General features: G+C 42.3%; 1 protein-coding gene across 2 annotated transcripts in view; it reads left to right on the forward strand.

Annotated features, from left to right (window-relative positions):
* pappa2 (pappalysin 2) overlaps positions 1-20,627 on the forward strand; it is a 525,171-nt gene that overhangs the window by 254,021 nt on the left and 250,523 nt on the right. For both annotated transcript variants that reach the window (XM_059647765.1, XM_059647766.1), the window contains exon 20: positions 5,665-5,736. In XM_059647765.1, coding sequence (XP_059503748.1) covers positions 5,665-5,736 — 72 coding nt within the window. The remainder of the gene's footprint in view (positions 1-5,664; positions 5,737-20,627) is intronic.

Raw genomic sequence — 20,627 nt, forward strand, 5'->3', positions numbered from 1 at the left:
CATGAGTTACAAGTTGGAAAGATTTGAATCATTAGGTGTTAGCCTTGCTACCGCTATGCTTTGCAGTGTTGCATTAGTGTTGCTATGTAGTGTTACATTGTAGGGTGTCTGACAATGCAGGACAGCAGTGCAGGCTCTATCTGGATAATACTTATTATTAAGTTTTAGCCTCTGCAAATAGAAAAGCCAGCCACGCATTTCACCCTTGCTCTTTCATTCCCTGTACAGCCCACAGATTTCCGACAACTGCCGCCTGACTTTCTCCACACCTCTCTTCTTCCACCTTATCGTAAAAATGCTTGACTTGAAAATTGCTCAAGCTAATACATTTGAGCTGAGGAACGCTAACACGGCAAGAGGTTACTGTCTGAAAAATCTGATGATGTTTGATTTCCTTTGTTTCCCTGATGATAGTTGCACAGGAGATACCATCAGGATTGTGAGGGTTTGCCAATCTTGCCAGACTGCCCTGGAGTCTCCAGGAATCCAGGTGATTGATTTCCAGGGTACTGCTGCAAGAAATGCAGGATAAGACATTCTGTCTCTCGAGCTCACCCACCAGTCAGTACAATCATGACTGATCTGAGAAATCCACATTCCTGCCTAGCTACCTACCGCGTCCACCCCCCCACCCTTGCTTCTCATGAGGCTGCTGAAAGAAATTTTGTTCACATTCTTTGAAAGCTCTGGTTTGTTAACAAGGAGAGAATCGAAAATGGGAGGTCAGTCGATACAATCTCCAGGGCTGCAGTCGACCAAAGCTGGCAACCACAGGCCTGCGAGGAAATGATATTCATGGCTGCACTCTGGGACTATTCGGAGCTAGTTTACAAAAAGCAAAGTGCCTGACTGACCGGCCCCCATGTAACTGTATCTTTTACAGCCCAGGGTTGAGGAAATGGCTGCTTTCTGGAGCATAGTAGTGCCCTGACGTTTGGAATGTCAAAGAAGTGCAGTATAAATTACAGGAACACTAGGCTATAAATCACAGTTATGGGGGCCAATTTTGTACAAGATCTACAAGGGAATTTCTGGTTTACCTTGTAGAGCTTTTTGTTGTAAAAGTAAGTGGCATTTGCTGCATTTTTCATGGTTCCTCACAAAATAAAAGCTAAGAGAGCTAATGCAATGATATGAAATGACAAACTGTGGATACTGAAGATCTGGATCAAGAACAGAAATTGCCAGTGAGACTCAGCATCATCTGTGGAGAGAAAGTCCAGAGACTGGTCTTCAGAACTGTAATATGTTTTTCCCATCCGTGTGCATATCTGGTTGTGGACATGCTTGCTAAGCGGTGGCTTTGTGACTGGACTCGTAACCTAGAGACCTGGGGTCATCCTGTGGGCACAAGGATTCAAACCCCAACATCAAGTGTGGGGGACTCGATTACTAGGGGTCATGAGTTCAAAGTGAGAGGAGGAAAGTTTAAGGAAGATATGCGTGGAAAGTTCTTTACACAGAGGGTGGTGGGCGCCTGGAATGTGTTGCCAGTGGAGGTGGTAGACGCAGACACGTTAGCGTCTTTTAAGATATATTTGGACAGGTACATGGATGGGCAGGGAGCAAATGGACACAGACCATTAGAAAATAGATGACAGGTTAGACAGAGGATCTTGATCGGCGCAGGCTTGGAGGGCCAAAGGGCCTGTTCCTGTGCTGTAGGTTTCTTTGTTTCTTTGTTATCAACAACTGATGGAAATTAAACTAATTTAATCAAAGTATGAAAAGACTAGCCTCAGTGATGATGATCGTGTATCCGCTGGTCTGTCGTAAAAACCAGTCTGGTTCATGAATGCCGTTTGCCCTATCCTTACCTAGTTTAGTCAACATGTGTCTCCAGATGCTGAGCAATGTGATCGATTCTGAACTAACCTAGCTGGACTCTCAGTGTACCAAACCATTGCAGAAAATTCGAAAAGCGATCTTAGGCCATCCAGCTATTGATAAAAACATTGGAAAAGACAACAGAAATCCCAGCCTGCAATGTCCTCTTTCCTGAATCTGGAGACTTGGTCTCGAATTGGGAGAGCTGCACAGTGAACTAATGTTGTCAAAAATTAAAGCCAATGTTCCTGACATTCCTGGATATATATTATCTCACAACGTGCCCAGCAGAGGGGATGATAGTGTGGTGTACAGGCGAGAGTCATCTACATTGACTTCAGTCTCCAGGGGATCAGGTTAAATGTGGGCAAGTAAAGCCTCACTTGGTTGCCATCTACCTGTCCATTGCCAGCTGATGAATAATGCACCTCCACACATGTTGAACATCACTTGAAAGAAATATTGAGCATAGCCAAAGCTTGATGGAAGCTGGGTGGGGGACGTCAAATTCCATCAACAAGTATAAGTCAGTAATGCTGCTACGGATTGAGCTGCTGACTCCTGTAGGACATATCTGGTAGACCACGCCATTACACAGCAAATGGTGAGGGAGCCACAAAGAGGGAAAGGTCGACATGACCTCACCTTTATCAATCTTCCTGTAGCAATTATTACTGTCTATGACAGTATCGGTATAAGTGACCACTGCACGATCCTCAGCCTCCATCAGGGTGACATGGTGGCTCAGTGGTTAGCACTGCTGCCTCACAGCGCCAACAAACGGGTTCAATTCTGCCCTTGGGCAAGTGTCTGTGTTAAGATTATACATTCTTCCCGTATGTGCATGAACTTTCTCCAGGTGCTTTAGTTTCCTCCCACAGTCCAAAGATGTGCAGGCTATGAGGTTGGCCGTTCTAAATTACCCGTAGTGTCCAGAAATGTGCAGCCTAGTTGGATTAGCCATAGGAAATGCAGGTTTATAGGGATAGGGTAGGAGGGTCGGTGTGGATGGAATGTTCTTTGGAGGGTCAGAGTGGATATGATGGGCTGAATGGCTGCTTCCACACTGTGGGGATTCTACAATTGATTATGTCGGTGCCAATCACACTGTGTTAAATGGGATAGGGTCAGAACCAATTCGGCAAATCAAACTTGGCATCTGTGAGCAGTACAGTTGCATTCAAAAACCTCATGGCTCCATTAGGGGCGACACGTTGGCTCAGTGGTTAGCACTGCAGCCTCAGGTAACTGTCTGTGCGGAGTTTGCACATTCTCCCCTTGTCTGTGTGGGTTCCCTCCGGGTGCTCTGGTTTCCTCCCACAGTCCAAAGATGTGCAGGTTAGGTGGATCGGCCATGCTAAATTGCCCGTAGTGGTCAGGGATGTGTGGGTTATAGGGGGATGGGTCTGGGTGGAATGCTCCAAGGGGCAGTGTGGACTTGTTGGGCTGAAGGGCCTGTTTCCACACTGTAGGGAATCTAATCTAATATATTCTCCGCTCTACTATATTAGCAAGCCAGGAGACTGAGTCTGGTTCAATCAATGAGGATTAAGGAACAGCACCAAATATTCCTAACAAAGAGGTGCCAATCTGGTGAAGTTATGATATAGTGCTACATGCATGCTAAACAGTAATAGGTGTTTGCAATAGACATAGCTAAGCAATCCCACAGCAGATGGATTATATCAAACTCTGTAGTCCTGCCACATCCAATCAGGAATGGCAGTGGGTGGTTAAATATCTAACTGGGGGATATTTGTGGAGCCTCTTCCCCATCTTCAATGATAGGGGACCCCAGCCCAGCAGTGCAAAGAAACAATACCGAAGGATTTGTAATAATCTTCAGCTGGAAGTGCTGGGTGAATGATCCCTTTCAGCCTCCTTCTGATGTCCTCATCATCATAGATGTCAACCAATTCATTTAATTCCATTTAATATCAAGGAACCAGTTGGAGGCACTGGATACTGCAAAGGCTATTGGTCCTGAATACATTCCGTCAATGATACTGTGGACCTGTGCTCCAGAACACGTCAGGCCCCTAGCCTGTTCCAGTACAGCTGGCATCTACCCAACCACATGGAAAATTAGTCAGATAGGCCTATCCATACAAATTGGGGCACATCCAATGCACCTAATTCCCAAACCATCAGTCTACTCTCAATCATCTGTAAAATATTGGAAAATTTCATTAACAGTATTTTCAAATAACAGTTGTTCAGTTAATCTCAGATCAGTGACGCTCAGTTTAGGGTCAGCCAGGGAACCTCGGTGCAACCTTGATTCAAACATCGAGACAAAAGAACTGAACTTCAGAGTTGGGGGGAGAGGGACTGACTTTGACATCAAGGTTTGCTGATCAGAAGCCCTAACAAAGCTGGCGTCAAAAGGAATTGGGGTGTAAAAAAACAAACCAATGGTTGGAGTCACACCTGGAACAAAGGAAGATGATTGTGACTGTCAGAGGTCAATAATTTCAGTCCCAGGGCATCGCTGCAGTAGTTCTTCAGGGTAGTGTCCTTGAACCAAGCATCTTCATCTCCTTCCTCAGCCACCTCCCTTCCATTATGACATCAAAGTGAGGATGTTGCTGATGACTTCAGTCACAACTTTCTAGACTTTGTCTGTATTCATACACACAAGCATTGGTTAATAAGGTTGGGCTGGTAAGTAGCAAACAACACTTGTGCCACCAAGGTGTGAGGCAATGACCACCTCCAATAAAAGAAAATGCAACTATATCCCTCTGACATTCAGTGATTTTACAATTACTGAGATCTCCAGCACCAATATCATGGTGATTATTGTTGATTGGAAAGTTTAACGGCATCACTATGTACACATAGTGGCTATAGAGTAGGCCAGTTACTAGAAACTCTGCAGTGGGTCTTGATTCATCAAAACCTGCCTACCATGTATAATGTACAGATCAGGACTGTGGTGGAATACTCATCATTTGTCTGGTTCCTTGCATGTCTAGCAACATTTGGGAAGCTCAGCACCAAGCAGAACCAAGTAGTTATTTGTTTGGCACCCCGTTCACACTGACAACATTTATGCTGTCCACCACTGATGAACAGTGGCAAATGTCTGTACTACCTGCAGGATGCATTGCAACAACTTGCCAAGGTTCCTTAGAGAGCAATACCTTTCAAACCCACAATCACTTCTATCTAGAAGGACAAGTGTGGCAGATACATGGGAGCATCTTCGCCTTCAAGTTCCCCTTTAAGCCACTCCCAATCCTGACTGGGAAATATATCGCTGTTCCTTCCCTGTCTCTGGGTCAAAATCCCAGAATTCCCTTCATATTGGCATTGTGGGTCTATATACAGCCCATCGATTGTAGTGGTTCAGAAAGCAGCTCACCACCACCTTCTTGACGGCAACCAGGGATGATCAATAAATACAGGCCCACTCAGCAATGGCCACACCCTGTGAATGGATAAATAAAAAGTAATAATGGATTGTTTGGTGCTGGGGCAGAACACCTGGAACAGATGGCAACAGAGGTAGGCAACATGTGAAATGATCCGATATGTCACTTTTTTTCTCAAAAGGATCTTTTTGATGATTCAAAGCAGAATATTAGTCTTTGTTTAATGATCTGCAACATAAAGGAAACACCTTGTTGCAATGGGTTGTGTTACATGGCCAGTGCTTCAAAACAAGAGAATCTCAAAATAATTTATAGTTTGTGAAGTGCTTCGAGACATTCTGGTGGGCCATAAAAGTTGCAATATTGAAGTGAGAGCGTTCTTTATTTATGTACTCAGTGTAGTTTCTTTTTTTCCCTTTTCACATGACTGACCAAGTAACTTGGTTTTGTGTTCTCACAGGCTGTGGTGTGCACAGGAATGCTGCAGTGGTATCCAGACCCTCACCTTATCCACTGCATCCAGTCGTGTGAGGTAAGCCACTAGCTGTTTCCTTATGAGTTATGCTGCTCGTGTCTCCGATGTTCCTTTCACAATCCACCATTCTTCTTTGAAGCTTCTCTTGAATATGTAACCCTCAAATATTATGTGGGCGGGGGTGTGCATATAGCCTCAAAATAAGGGAGAACAGATTTAGGACTGAGTTGATGAGGAACTTTTCCACCCAAAGGGTTGTGAATCTGTGGAATTCCCTGCCCTGCGAAGCAGCTGAGGCTGCTTTGTTGAATGATTTTAAGGCGAAGATTGATAGATTTTTGAACAGTGAAGGAATTAAGGGTTATGGTGAGCGGGTTGGTAAGGGGAGCCGAATCCACGAAAAGATCTGCCATGATCGTCCTGAATGGTGGAGCAGGCTCGAGGGGCCAGATGGCCTACTACTCCTCCTGGTTCTTATGTTCTAATCTCCCCTCGACAGTTCATTTCCCTGTTTGTGACAGCGCTCAAGGGTACAGGGGCAACCCATCAGGAGGATAAAAGCTTCTGGAGTCTTGAGAAAGTCTTGAGTTGAGATGGATTTGTATTTCTAGGATTAGAGATAGAAGGAACTTCGGCATAAAGTAGGGATGTTTACAGGTGGCGTGGTGGTAATATCCAACTGTTTTAAAAACCTATCTGCCCTTTAGGGAAGGAAACATGTCATCCTCACCTGGTCTGGCCCAGGTGTGACTCCTGTTTAATAGCCATTTGGCTGACTGCTGACTGTTCTTGGTGTTATGCTGTCACGCTCAATAAAAAAGACAATTAGAGGTGGGTAACTAACAAGTAGCTAGTGCATGTCCCATGAAGGAATAAGGTTTAAAAAAAATGTGAAAAGCAATTTGCTGGACGTAGGTGGTTCGAAGCAGGTTTGAGTTCTGTGGCTCAGTAAGGTTGCTCAAATGGCTTGTTGATCTTAAGGATTCTTGCGTTGTAAGGAGCATGCACATTTTCTGTGCAGGTTCTGAGGTTTGGATGACCGGATGTTCAGACAGATATTCTGACGTTTGATTTGCTCATCTGTTAGGATCGGGTTTGAGGAATTCTCAGCTCAAGCCCTTGTTCAGTCTTCTCCCTGGCTTCCCAAGTAGAGGTGTGGGACTTGAGATGTTAACTCTGTTTCTCTCTGTGCGGCTGTTGCCAGACCTTTTGAGTTTCTCCAGTGTACTCTGTTTATACCTTCAGATGTTTTGTTGTTGTATTGGGGCGAGAGGGGCGTGATTTGTCCTTCTGCAAATACTCTTTCTTTGTTATAATGCAGCAAACATGGCCTTTTTGTAACCTAAAGTAGGGATTTCAAGAATGCCAAATATCTTCAAATGTAAGCTTCAGTTTCACTGTCCATCTGAGTGAAATTTGTCACCCCAATGACTATTTCTGTTTTGCAATGTGTTTTTCCAATGGAGTTCGATCAGCTGTCATATGCCTTTATGCTTTTAAGCTGATCAATAACAAGCTGGAGTTGGTCTTGAAGCCATTGAAAATTGTTCCTTTTTAATCAAGCTAATGTATCCTTCATCTTCCCCATCTTTGTTGACTCTCCCCTCCAACCCCCTGCCTGTCTTTCGCGAAAGGTGCTAAATACTATAATGGCCGCGCACAGTCCTCCAGTGACTTACTACGACTGCCTTCACTTTCGTGCAGCTGCCTTATTTATCGACTTCATTGTGTCTTGCCGTCAAATACCGCGTTGACATGCATGCACTTGTCTTTGACTAGAACTTGTGTGTGTGTGTGTGTGTGTGTGTGTGTGTGTGTGTGTGTGTGTGTGTGTGTGTGTGTGTGTGTGTGTGTGTGTGTGTGTGCGCGCGCGCGCACGTATCTACCTGCAGAAGTGCCAGAGTGGCCTGCAAGAAATCTAATACTTTCCATTTTGCTGTGTCTGTTCACGATGCCATTGCTGCCTTTCTGCTGCTGAACAAAGCTCTATTTCATCACACTGGCATGGGATATTTTGAAAAATTGTTGCTTCTGGCCTCTTGCACTTTGTATCTTTGTTTTAAAAATACATTCTGCTAGTCTCAAAAATCTTCTTGGAAACCTGCGCAAAACATAGTAACCAGGTTGTCATGTTGCCATGTGCCAACATAGCTGCACAGTAAAATGATGTTGGGTTCCAGTAATAATATTTACTGTTACTATTCGTGGAGGAGATATAGACATGCTGGTCCGGAGAAAGGGAAGCTGCACCTTGTTTTTTCAGTGTGTGGCTCATCTTAATCACCTCTCTCCCCACATTGGTCCCATACCATCCAGGATAAACCTACCTTATCCTTCCCAACGGCCTACCCTGTGGACAACTCCATTGCAACCTCGATGCATGAGCCTGGTCACTTTTCACTGTTTTCATGTCTTCAAGCTATTCACCTGCAAGAATATCAACTTTGATTTTGATTGCAACCTTAGCAGAAAGACCTAACGTAATTTGCAGTAGCAAGAGCCAATCAAAATTTGACCTTAAGTCACATAAGTAAATGTTTGTCCAACTAACCAAAAGCTTCCTCAAAGAGGTAGCTTCAAGGTGTGACTTAAAAGAGCAAAGAGATTTGACAAGATTTACAGAGGGAACTCCAGAGCTTTGGGCCCCAGTAACTGAATGCGAGGCCACCAATAGTGGAGCAATGAAACCCATGGTTGTGTAAGAAAGACTTAAGAATTGGTGCTGTAATTCTGGAGGAGATTTCAGAGGTATCATTGGGGGCATTTGGAAACAAGGGTTGAAATCTTAATTTGGAGAGCTCAAGTTTATGGAAGGTGGTAGGTAGCATGCTGGCCAGTATTGTAAAAGGTAAAATAAGAGTCAATTTTGGAGATTGCATTAAGCTCCTCCTTATCTATTGATGTCATACTAACTTGGACGTAGATAAGGTAGACGATCTCATTGTGATTAGGATCTCATTGGAGTGAAGACCTATATCCTTGGCGTTCTCATGCTGTTGTTGATAATGTCTATTTTACTATGATAAGTTTTACCTGCTTGCTAACTAACTGTAAACTGGACTGTGATGAAGGCAAGAGTCTAAGGCCCATTTGGTGGCAGCACACTATTCCAGTTATGATCTGGTTACTTTTGGTATTGCAATAAATACAATGTGGTGATCAGTAGTGAGGACTGGAATTTGAGTGAGCAATGCCAAACACATGATAACAAGTGAGAATTCCAGTGTATCCAGGATATTTGCGGTTTTAAAGATTTTATGAATTTGAGAACAACTCATACAGGCAATCAGTAGCAGAAAAGGCAAACAGCCTGCAAACAACCTCATGGGAAGATCAGCAATAGAGAAGCAACGCTTAATGGTAAAGCTATTTACTTCAGACTTGGTAAGAGAAGCACAGAAGCAAGTGTGAGCTAGAAGCTCGCAACATCTCCCAGTTCATTTGGGAAGTGAGCTTTAGCTTGGAAATGAAAGGCATCAAAGCTCTGTGAGTAAGTTTAAACTTTCCTGTTGCACAAAGAAGAAAGAAAATTAATGGTGTTGAACAGGTTGAGAAGTTAAAAAGGAGAATTTGCCTGAGAAAAAGATGGGTAGCCTGCATTTTGGAAAGCATCTATTTTTGACTGCAAAATCATGGACTTACTCTTCCCGTTAAGTAATACAAAGATACCACGTTACAGTGCCATATTACAGAATGTTGAGCTTTAAAAAGAAAATTGAAACAGCATTGCGAGACTTCAGGTTTAACCTGGAAAAGACAATAATGCAGAATTGAGATATTGTAAAATTAGAACATTTAGAAGTTAAAGGAATAAATTACCACAGTTGGAAGAAATGGCAGAAGAAATAGTTCTGTCTAGCGCATTTAGAGATAGGCCAACCAGAACATAGGATTAACACTGCTTTCACCCCACAGGTCCTGCCAGACCTGCTAAGTTACCCAGAAGATACTATTTCCGTTTCAGATCTCCAGCATCCACAGTTCTTTGTTTTAGCTTAGAACATAGGATTGGACCTTTTGGAGAAAATAGGTCTTTATCAGATTCACTACAGTCCAAGGAAGATTTCACTTTGGAGAAAATTATTCAAGTTGTACTTCAGGCGGAAAGCAAACAGAACCATCCAAAGATGCTAATGCAGTCGAGCGTTGGAATAGATATTGAGTGCCTTTCTAAGGGAAATTGGTAATCCAACCAATGTGAGTTTGACAGAACCTGCCCATGTCAGTGGACATTGCATTTGTTTGAAACTTGATACAGAAGTCCCACTATCTTATCAGATCATTTACCATGGGTGGAGAAACAGAAGGGTCAGTCTACAAAGATTAAATCATATGGTACAGGTAGAACATCTCTCAAAGTTATAGGTTGAGGAAGTAAAGTCACCATAGTCTTACCAGATCATGGGGCTGTTCTCTCATGAGAGAGAGAGAGACGATGGTGGTGGTTCAACCTGAGGGTCACCAGACCTTATGTAAGGGAAGGGGTTGAGGAGGAGAATACTTATTGGTAACCTCAGCTGGTGTGAGAATTGGCTATTGATGTCACTCTGCATCACAAGCCGGCCATCCCACCCAGCTGAACTAAGTCTTCTTCAGAAGGTTCAGGAGGTTGAACAGCACAGAAACATAAGTTCCTTTAAGAATAAATACCAAAAATTGCTCAGAGAGCTGGGGAAACTAGTACATTGTCAGTATGGTGTCATGTTAAAGGAAAATGTTAAACTGTACATATCTATACACCCTGATTCATTCTGAGTCATTTGATAATAACAAGCCCAGAAGCAATGTGAAGAAATGGCCTGAATTCCCTACTGATGAAACCAACCAAATGTTATTCAGGTTTGGCTACTGTACCCGAACCAAGTGGGTCTGTCATAGTTTATATTGACTTAACGTTGCTCAACAGATAGTAACAAGGGAATTCCACCCTATTTCTACAGTCGGTGAGAGATTAGCTAAATTCTCTCAAAGATTAATCTTCAGTAAACTTGATGTGAACAGTGGGCTATGATTTGTACAATTCAATGAGCAGTCAAGACTGAGGGCTACCTTAAATAAAAGCAAAATACTGCGAATGCTGGAAATCTGGAATAACATCGGAAGTGCCAGAGGAAATCTGGTGCGATTGAAGAAAATTGCAGGATACCTCTGTTCTTCTGAAAGTTCAGTTTGATTGTAGTTTCAAAAAGTAACCAGCAGCATTCAGTTTATCTAAATCATCAGTTATTGGTGTTTAGTGACTTTCTTGCTGAATGGCTTCATTTGGCAACTTTTAATTGATGAAGACAGTAATCTGATTCTTGCTCTTGGGTTCCATAGTGACTTTTATGGGTGAGAGCTGAGGCTTCTCCCCGAGTTTCTCAATGATGTCAAGGTCAAGGACTCACTAAAGCTCCTTTTCTATCTGTTTTCTGATATGAATCAACAGTTGTTCCCATTCCCAGGATCTAAATTCAGCCTGCACCTAACACTTTTCTATTCACCCATACCAGTGAAGCAAACAATTTGAGACTTTCTTTTGTGTCTGTGCAAAATGTGTACGTGACTGCAGTTGTACAGAGAATTGTAGCTTTGTGGAAACCTACAAGCCTGTCATGTTCTTCAGGTATGACGGGAACTATAGTGATCATTCTAGTATCTTTGAAAGACATTAGCATTTCAAGCAGCCTGAACATTATCAGTGGTTGTACCTATTGTGCAGGAGGACTTTTCAAATTCCTTGGTTTAGAGAAAATGGGACCATCTAAAGAATAGAAGATTTTGTTGACAGATAATGGTATTTCTGATGAGAGCATCAACTTCCAAGCGGCCAGCGCTCACTGTTGCTCATGACTGGTTGGATCCAAAAGAGAGCACAATGGTACATTGAGAGTCATCTGCCTCTATGTTGCCTCCATTTTTTTTGCCTTTTCACTAATGTATACATAAATGGCATACTTCCTCTTGCATTGGTCATAGTAACTGAATTTATTGGTGAATGTGATCAACGCAGTTGACTTTTCTACAGGCTTTGCTTCATTTGCCAGCAGAAGGACACTCTGCCCGGCTTGGGGAAGAAGCCCAACAATGCAAACGTGGTTGGTACAAGTCACAACTGTGCTTGAAAGACAGATGTGATAGCTTTGCAGGTGCTTTTCTGGCACATGAGCAATGAACAGCATTTTCTGGAGTTGAACTTGGAATGTGGTAGTTGCTGTTGGCAGCCTCAACCCTAATAGATCTGGATTCTGAAAATAATAGGTGTTCTGCTAACTCCAGATGCTTTAACAGCATTCTGTCTTTCTCATATTGGCCAGAGAGGCAACCTTTGATTTTTTTTTGTGTTTTAATTTCATGATCAACATGTCAGTATCACCAAAGTCATACTTACTTGCCACCTGCTTCAGACTATTGCCCTGTTTGCTTCTCACATAGTATATTGCTCCATGTATTGTCCTTGGACGTGAAATAGGTTGTGCATTTTTGCTAAGTCATAGGATTTTGTTCTTGTTACATGCAGGCATAAATATCTCTAAAATAGCCTGTAATCTTTCGTCTCCATAAAGCCTTCTGTGTTTCATCATTTGTAATTGCAAATCCTACCATCCCAGCTTTGAAATGTTGCAACACAGGAATACAGATGTGGCTCCAAGTGTACGTCCAAATGTAGTAACTTGTGGTATGGATATTTTTAGTCAGCAACACAGTGATATTGTGCGATCCAGGATCCGCAATTGTAGATTGTGTGTGTGTGTGTGTGTGTGTGTGTGTGTGTGTGTGTGTGTGTGTGTGTGTGTGTGAAGATATGTAAGATTCATTCATGGGTGGAACAGAAGAAAACAGCAATTCCCTTTCATCCCTTTTCTAATTTCCCTCTACTGTGCTCTTGTGCCCTGTAGCCTTAACTGGACAAAATGTGTTTCTCAGAAGACTGTGTATCCCTTCATGCCTTTGGCTACTAAAGGTGTTATCAATCTCAGAGTTAGAACCTTCTGATTTTTGTGAGTGAATTTCTCAATGGTGAAGCATTGCTTCCTAACTCTCTCCTGAAAGGCCAAGCAATCGTGAAGGTTAAGATCCTACTTGTGATGGTCACCTCAACCAGCAGAAGGAGTATTCTTGTCTGTTCCTTTCAAAATAACCTAAAGAACACCTCCATTAAATCACTTTCTCATGTTATATATTCTAGGGAATCTGGAAAACTCCTTTATGCTATTTCTCCAAGTCCAAAATGAAAGTGAAGCACATGCTGAAAATCTGAAACAAAAGAATTGTAAGGACTGAAGAAACCCATCAGGACTGTCAGCAGTACTGAGCGATCTAAAATAGAGAGAATGCTTCACGTCTAGTGACCCTTTATCACTCTGGAATTTGAAATCATGTTTGTGACCAATAAAAGGTGGTATAAGGGGAAGAGTCGATTTGTTCTTCAGCTGGTTGTAACACCAGTTAGAAAAACACCCTTAGATTGCAGGGTTTGTTGATGCTAAAGAACTCTGGTTGGATGATTGTTAATGCGTGAAGGAAACCCGATGATTTATCACAGGCAAGTCAAACCAACACAAGTGACCAAATAATAAAATGTGAGGCTGGATGAACACAGCAGGCCAAGCAGCATCTCAGGAGCACCAAATGATGTTTTCAGTATCAGCGAGGGCAAAGTAAACAGCATCCAGTGGATGGACTACCTTTGTAGATACTGGTAACTGGTTGTTAATTTGCTGTAGTGCTTCAGTGACCATACACATCTCTCTTTCCCTGTTAGAGACACATGCTTATGTAGTTTGAGAGGCGTCAGTCCCTATCAAACACATGGTAATATAAGGAGACATGTTTCTATGAGCCACCATACATGAACCAATGCTATTGACATCAAATTCCACACCGCAGCCTAGCCATGTAACCAACTGAGTTAGCCTACCATCTCCCAATAGTGTTATTATAAAGCAAAGAGCAGAGAAGGTAATCATATACAATATTACACCCACCCACACACACGCATACATGCCCATACACATACACACGCATGTATGCACACACATACAGACATACACATGCGTGCGCACACTCACCATGCACACACTATACACGTGTACACTTACACACACATGTACACACATGCACAGATACACACAAACACAGACATACAGATGTGTGTACACACTCATATACAAATACTATACACATGCACACATACATGCATACACACACACACCCATAACAATGATTGAACAACCCTGACTAGTTATTGGACTAAAAAGAAACTAAGCTCTGAACGGTATCACAAAATTCATCTGTTTCTTCAGTGCTGCTTAGCACCTTGCGCAGGTCAGACAGCATCAGAGGAGCAGGAAGGTCAATGTTTCAGGCTGAAGCCCTTTGTTAGGACTTTGTCTGAGCCCCTGGCATAAGTTTCCATAACTGTTTGTTTGTTCTGCTCTGTCCCTTTCCCATCATGCACTGCCTGATGGGAGAAGAGCTGAGAGCCGGGATTCTGATCAGGGTGACCAATGATCCTGCATTTAAGGGGTGATCCCTCATTTTGAAGTGTGGTTCATTTTTCCAGGATGTATGGAGAGGGGCGAGTGCAATCTAGAATCCAGGGTCACAGTTTTAGAACAGAGGGTCAGTCATTAAAATAGAAGCAGTAATTCCTTCTCTCAGAGGGTGGTAAATCTTTGGAGTTCTCCACCCCAAATTCTCCAGAGAGACATGAAGACTCAGCTTTTGAGTATGTTCAGTCAAGAACAATCAATCACTGGATATTAATGTGTGAGAAAGTGACATTGAGATGATCTCCACCATGATCTGGTTGAAAGGGGGGCTGGTCCAAGAGGCTGAATGGCCTACTCCTGCACTTTCTCCCTATGTTCCTTCCTCAACACACCTTAGTGAGCTGCAAATCTCTGGTGTCAGTGAACTTTTAGTATGAACTTTGCAGAAAGGTCAAATGTCTGCCACCCGCTTTAGTTTTCTGCAGCCGGGGTTCTGACCCATTCACCTGTCAGTTAAACTTTGTTGTTGGTCTTTGGAGTGAGTGTTCAGCCGCATTCCGGAATGTTCACCTTCACAATCACAGAAAAGGAACACACACTCACACTGTCGTCACTTACTATTGCTGGAATTTCTGTCAACACTTGAGAACAGTCGTATGGTTACTATTGATCAATGAAATTGATTAACTTGACCAGTCAATTCAGTGTTGCTGGTTTAAAACTGGAGATCAGTGCCGGTGTTTGGAAGTGTAATGTGATCTTTATTGAACTAAGCAGATTTGAGAAGGACATTGGACTTTATTTTATATTGATCTCTACAGAATAGGTTCAGATATGTCATGTCAGCAACAGTGTATCTGCCTGGTGATGTGCAGTGATCTCAGATAGCTCAGGAGCACCACCAGGAGGGACAGCATTGCATTGCGTTTGGTGGCAAAATCCACAGTCAGGGTGGAGATGCGATCCTATTGCCATTAATCTCTCCAGGGTGGGCTTCTCCACATCACAGTCACATGCTTAAGCTAACCTTGTCTTCCAGGGTTGAGAGTGTATAACAGAATTTCAACAGCTGACTAGGTGGAAAACTGAAAAGCTAACAGAGAATAAATAGTTCAACGGTTGGAGCATAATGTGTATTGTTGTCAAGCAGTGACTCCTGTGTATCAGCTTGTGAGAACAATGTGCCTATCAGGGTAAAGGATGTCGTCACAGATACTAGCATGAGAGAGAGTAATGCACACAACAGTTAAATTCTGATTGTCGCCATTCCACACTCACCATTGTGGTTTAAGCCAATGAAAACTATGTAGTGGAATTGCCTCCCTGTCTGTCTCTGCTCCTTTAACTCACTCTTTACAATGTACTTCACCTGTGCAGCTCAATGTCAAAGTTTGTCTCATTAGCAGTTCTGTTAGAGACTTTTGTTAAATAAACATTAAACGTACTGTATAAATCCTACTTCATGTATTAACATCATTGATGAACTGAACAGAGAACTGTCTGCATTTATTATCTCCTGCGTTGATGTGGCAAACCAATTTGAAACTATCTTCACAAAAGTCTGGGCTATCCTAGTGCCTCTCATACTTTTGATCTGCTGTGTCCAACTATGTTTTCATGGTTGCAATAATGCAGGCATTTTAAACATATCTTTGCTCATCCTTAAGTTTTCAAAATCAAGCGGGAGCATTTGAAAGAAAAAGGTTCACCAATCCCAGGACTGGCGCCTAAATGGGATTTGCAGACTTCTTATTAATTGTTGTATGATGCTGAAGCCTTCCAGTTTCAATTCTTAATTTGTAATATTCTTGGAACATTATAAAAGTATTATGCTTGTCCATTGCTATCTTCTTGTACGCAGTCAGGGAGAAGCTGTTTGCAAGGGTTGGAGTACTTTTCAAAAGGGCTTGGTTTGAGTCGAATCAAATAAGTTGAGTCAAAACAGAAAATGTTGGGAATGCGCAGCAGGGCAGACAGAATTTATGAAGAGAGAAAAACAGAGTTAGCATTTTAGGTCGATGACCTCTGATTGACTGGAAGATGTTGGTGGTGAACAGCTATGGAGCAAGCACAGAGCCAAGGAAAACGGCCGGGGGCTGGAGAAGAGAGAACAAAGACAAAGGCTTGTGACAGATGAGAGTAATGGGTGAAATATAAGGCTAATTCAAGGACTGCAGCGTAATTTTGCAGGGAAGCATGGAGAATCTAGCAAAATGTTTTCATTTCAAATTTCCGGCATCCATGCTGTTTTGCTTTTACTTCAAGATTGTCAAACTTTGCCCACATTGCTGAATGTTATGCATTACTGAGCAAAAGATCACTATTGGAATACTGCGTGAAGTTTTGCTCACTCTGCCATAGGAAGGATGTTGTGAAACTTGAAAAGATTCAGAAAAGATTTACAAGGAGTTTGCCAGGGTTGGAGGATTTGAGCTGTAGGGGGAGGCTGGGACTATCTTCCCTGGAGTGTCAGAGGCTGAGGGGTGACCGTATAGAGGTTTATAAAATCATTTTGGGGGGGACAGGGTAAATAGACAAGGTCTTTTCTCCAGGACAGGGGAGTCCAAAACTAGATGATATAGATTTAATCTGAGAGGGGAAAAATTTGAAAGGAACCCGAGCGACAACTGTTTTCACGCAGAGGGTGGTGCGTGAATGAAATGAACTGCCAGAGGAAGTGGTGGAGGCTGGTGCATTTACACCATCTAAAGGACGTCTGTGTGGGTACATATAGGAAGGGTATAGAAAGATATAGGCCAAATGCCAGCAAATATTCAGGATATCTGGTTGGCATGGACAAGTTGGATTGAAGAGACTGTTTCTTAAGCTGTATATCTCTATGACTCTGTGACCAAGAGAGGAAAGTTACTTTGGAAATTGCTCAGAGAGGAGTCTCTAGGCAAACGCTAATTTCAGGAACACTGACCTGTGTTTTCTGAGAGATCCCTTTTCATTTGAGCAGTTACAGACTGGCAGTAAATGTTTATTGATTGTCGGAATGGAATCGGGGTCCAGTGCTAGAACAGACTTAAAACAGGTATGGGAGATCAAATAACCTTCTACAATGGTGTAAGATCCAAAGAAGTAGAAGGAGGACCCCACTGTGTGACCATCATTAAAGAGGAGAATATAGAAAATGTCTTCACGTAAGCGTTTAAAATGCGAAACTGGCTAGTTCGTATTACTATGGACTGTTGAAAAGCTTTAAGTAGTTGCCTGTGATACACAGGTGTGGAGGACAAAAGGGAGTAGACTCATGGGCCCAAATGCTGGCAAATGGGGCTAGATTTATTCAGGATATCTGGTCAGCATGGATGAGTTGGAGCAACTCTAACTCTGAATGAAAGTACAGATTTGATATTTAAAAGACTATTTCTATGGGGTAACTAATGACAAATCTGAAAAGAAGCTGGGATGTACATACTTAAAGTTTTGACATACATGGATATCAGTAACAACTAGGTGTTAAATTGGAGTGAGTATAGTGCGCAGCAGAAAATGTGGTGATAGTTATCAAATCTCATGTGACACCAGAGCCTGGAAGGGTAAATTTTCAAACAGCAGATATAAATAAGCAGGGTTGTAAACTGGATTAACTCTTGGAAGATTTGAATGATTACCTCATGGAGTTAGTGAATCCCTATCAAAGTCAAAAAAAGAAGTTTAGCTAAATTAATAAATTATGGTCAGCTAGGCTAAGGTAAAACTGCATCAAATTCCTTTGTTTGGGAGACCTAAGAATCAGCCAGTTAGTTGTAGGTTGCATGTTGATTCTTGGTTTCACAAGTGAGCAAGGTCAATGGGCATCTAGGACATGCCCTTGCGAGGCCAGAAAAGCCAAACTTTTTTATCATTCATTCATTCGTTCATTCCGGGGAATGTGGATACCTCACCACTTTTTGCCCATTCCTGATTGCCCGTAGAAGGTGGCCCTGAGTCACCTTCTTAAACCACTGCTACCCATATGTTGTCGAGATATCCACAGCTTGTAAGGAGGGAGTTGTGGGATTTTGGCCCAGCGACACTGAAGGAAATACCGATTATAGTTCCAAGTCAGGATGGTGAATGGCTTGTTGGGGGACATGCATGTTATGATTCACTTGTGTATCTGCTGCCCTTATCCTTCCGTATGGTAGAGGTTGTTGGTTTAGAAGGTCCTGTCAAAGGTGACTTAATGAGTTGACTGTTTGAAAAAGGTCATGAGAGAAATCAGCAGAGGCTAGGGTGAGATATGGGAATCTGCATCAAAAAAGGTTTCCCACTATCCTTGTGGAAGGTCTGTAGGAGTTTGCAGAGTTGAGAACAATATTCATGGTTTGAAGATAGATCAAGAGAGAAGTCGGAATAAGGGTCACTGGACGCAAAATGTGGAGTCTGCTTTCTGTCCTCATACTGCCAGAACCTGCTGAGGTTCTCAGGCAATTTCTGTTTTTGCTTCAGATTTCCAACATCCATGGTTGTTTGTTTATTGATCACTTTCTGCGATCTTATTTTCATTTGGAGTGTCCCACCCATGCTGCCACCATGTTCAATTCTGACATGCGCAAAATGCATATTGTTTGATTGTGCTGAATAGGATGTACACCAAAGAAGAGAGTTAATGGGTTATTGTTTAATAATAAATCACAATTCAAATAAATGGCTTGTGATAAAACTAAGGTTAATGCTGTTAATTAAAATTTTGTGGCCTATTGAGAGGAAAGGGAGCAAATACTATAAAAGAAAAAGTGAGCAATTGAGAATTGAAACAATAAAACTTTTTACTGTACTCATTTGAGTGCATGTGACAATATAGTTAACTCATCTGGATTAAGTGAGTAAGATTGCTATGGGATGAAATGGGAAAATCTATTTGTTGTGATGAAGGCACAGTGGAGATTTCATGGGATTATGCTATGTCAATGTTAATAACGGAATGAAGCAAGAAATATTTAAGTGTAGTAAGGTAGTTCTTGGAACAACTTTAGACAGCTATGGAGCAGTTCTGAAAAGGGCAACACGACTCAAAGTGAATAAGTCATGGTCCTGACCAGGAATGCACTAAATAGATACATTTCATATGTGTTGTGTAGGATGAGCATCAAAGGAGAAAGTTAATGGGGCTACAAGTTAAAAATAAATTGCCATTCAGCAAATGACATGAGACAAAAAAACTAAGATTAATGCAGTCACATACAATTTTAAGGACTATTGAAAAAAGGAGAAGCACATAGTATAAAAGGAAAAGGTTTTTGAAGATGTTGGCTGGATCAATTTCTTTGTCAGTTCGCTGCGTGAATCAGAGCACCAGGAGTTCTATGACAGATTGGACAAGGAGCTGGGTCAAATAGGAGATTGGACCCTGTGCTGTTAGTATTGATCTGATCCACATCAGCCATCCACCACTAACCCCACCTAGTCTGCCCACTCCAACTCCCAGTTGCTGTGATAGTGTACACTTTTACTTGTGGCCTGGAGCTACGGAGAGTGTTGGTAGATGTTCCAAATTTTCTTTCCATCATATGACTGGCTAGAAACCTGTTCTTATCACCTGAAACCTTTATTGGGAAACCCATTTTGTTCACTAATGTCGTTTGGGGAACAACACGTGCAGCCCTTACCTGGTCTAGCCTCCAGGTGAGCCTAGACCTACAGCAATTAGTTGTCTCTTAGCGATGGACAAACCAATCCCACATTTTGTTAAAGTGCATGAGATAGCCCACGGTATCTTTATTTGTCACAGTGTTGCAAACACAGCTTGCTACTAAGCCTGTTGACAGGACAGTTTAACTCACTTCAGAAAGGCAGGAGCATGTGCTGGATATATAACAAGCACATAAAGGCCAAAGCATGTTGTCAGAATGTTCACAAAGTTTGCTTGATCAGATTAGGATTACTCATTCAAATTGGAACATAGCAGACTTCCTAACAAAGTTCAAATGTAAAAACAAAGCGAGTTTTGAAAAGATTTGTAGCTCAGGTTGAGGTTCTGGATGTAAGTTTGCTCGCTGAGCTGGAAGGTTCGTTTTCAGACGTTTCGTCACCATTCTAGGTAACATCATCAGTGAACCTCCGATGAAGCGCTGGTGTTATGTCCTGCTTTCTCTTTATCTGTTTAGGTTTCCTTGGGTTGGTGATGTCATTTCCTACGTTGGTGATGTCATTTCCTGTTCTTTTTCTCAGAGGGTGGTAGATTGCCTCCAAATCAATGTGTTCGTTGATGGAGTTCCAGTTGGAATGCCATGCTTTTAGGAATTCTCATGCGTGTCTCTGTTTGGCTTGTCCTAGGATGGATGTGTTGCCCCAGTCAAAGTGGTGTCCTTCCTCATCTGCACGTAAGGATACTCGTGATAGTGGGTCATGTCTTTTTATGGCTAGTTGCTGTTCATGTATCCTGGTGGCTAGCTTTCTGCCTGTTTGTCCAATATAGTGTTTGTCACAGTTCTTGCAAGGTATTTTGTAAATGACGTACGAACGTGACAAACACTACATTGG

The sequence above is a fragment of the Stegostoma tigrinum genome, chromosome 8, assembly GCF_030684315.1.
Source record: "Stegostoma tigrinum isolate sSteTig4 chromosome 8, sSteTig4.hap1, whole genome shotgun sequence".
In the NCBI taxonomy this organism is placed as follows: domain Eukaryota; kingdom Metazoa; phylum Chordata; class Chondrichthyes; order Orectolobiformes; family Stegostomatidae; genus Stegostoma; species Stegostoma tigrinum.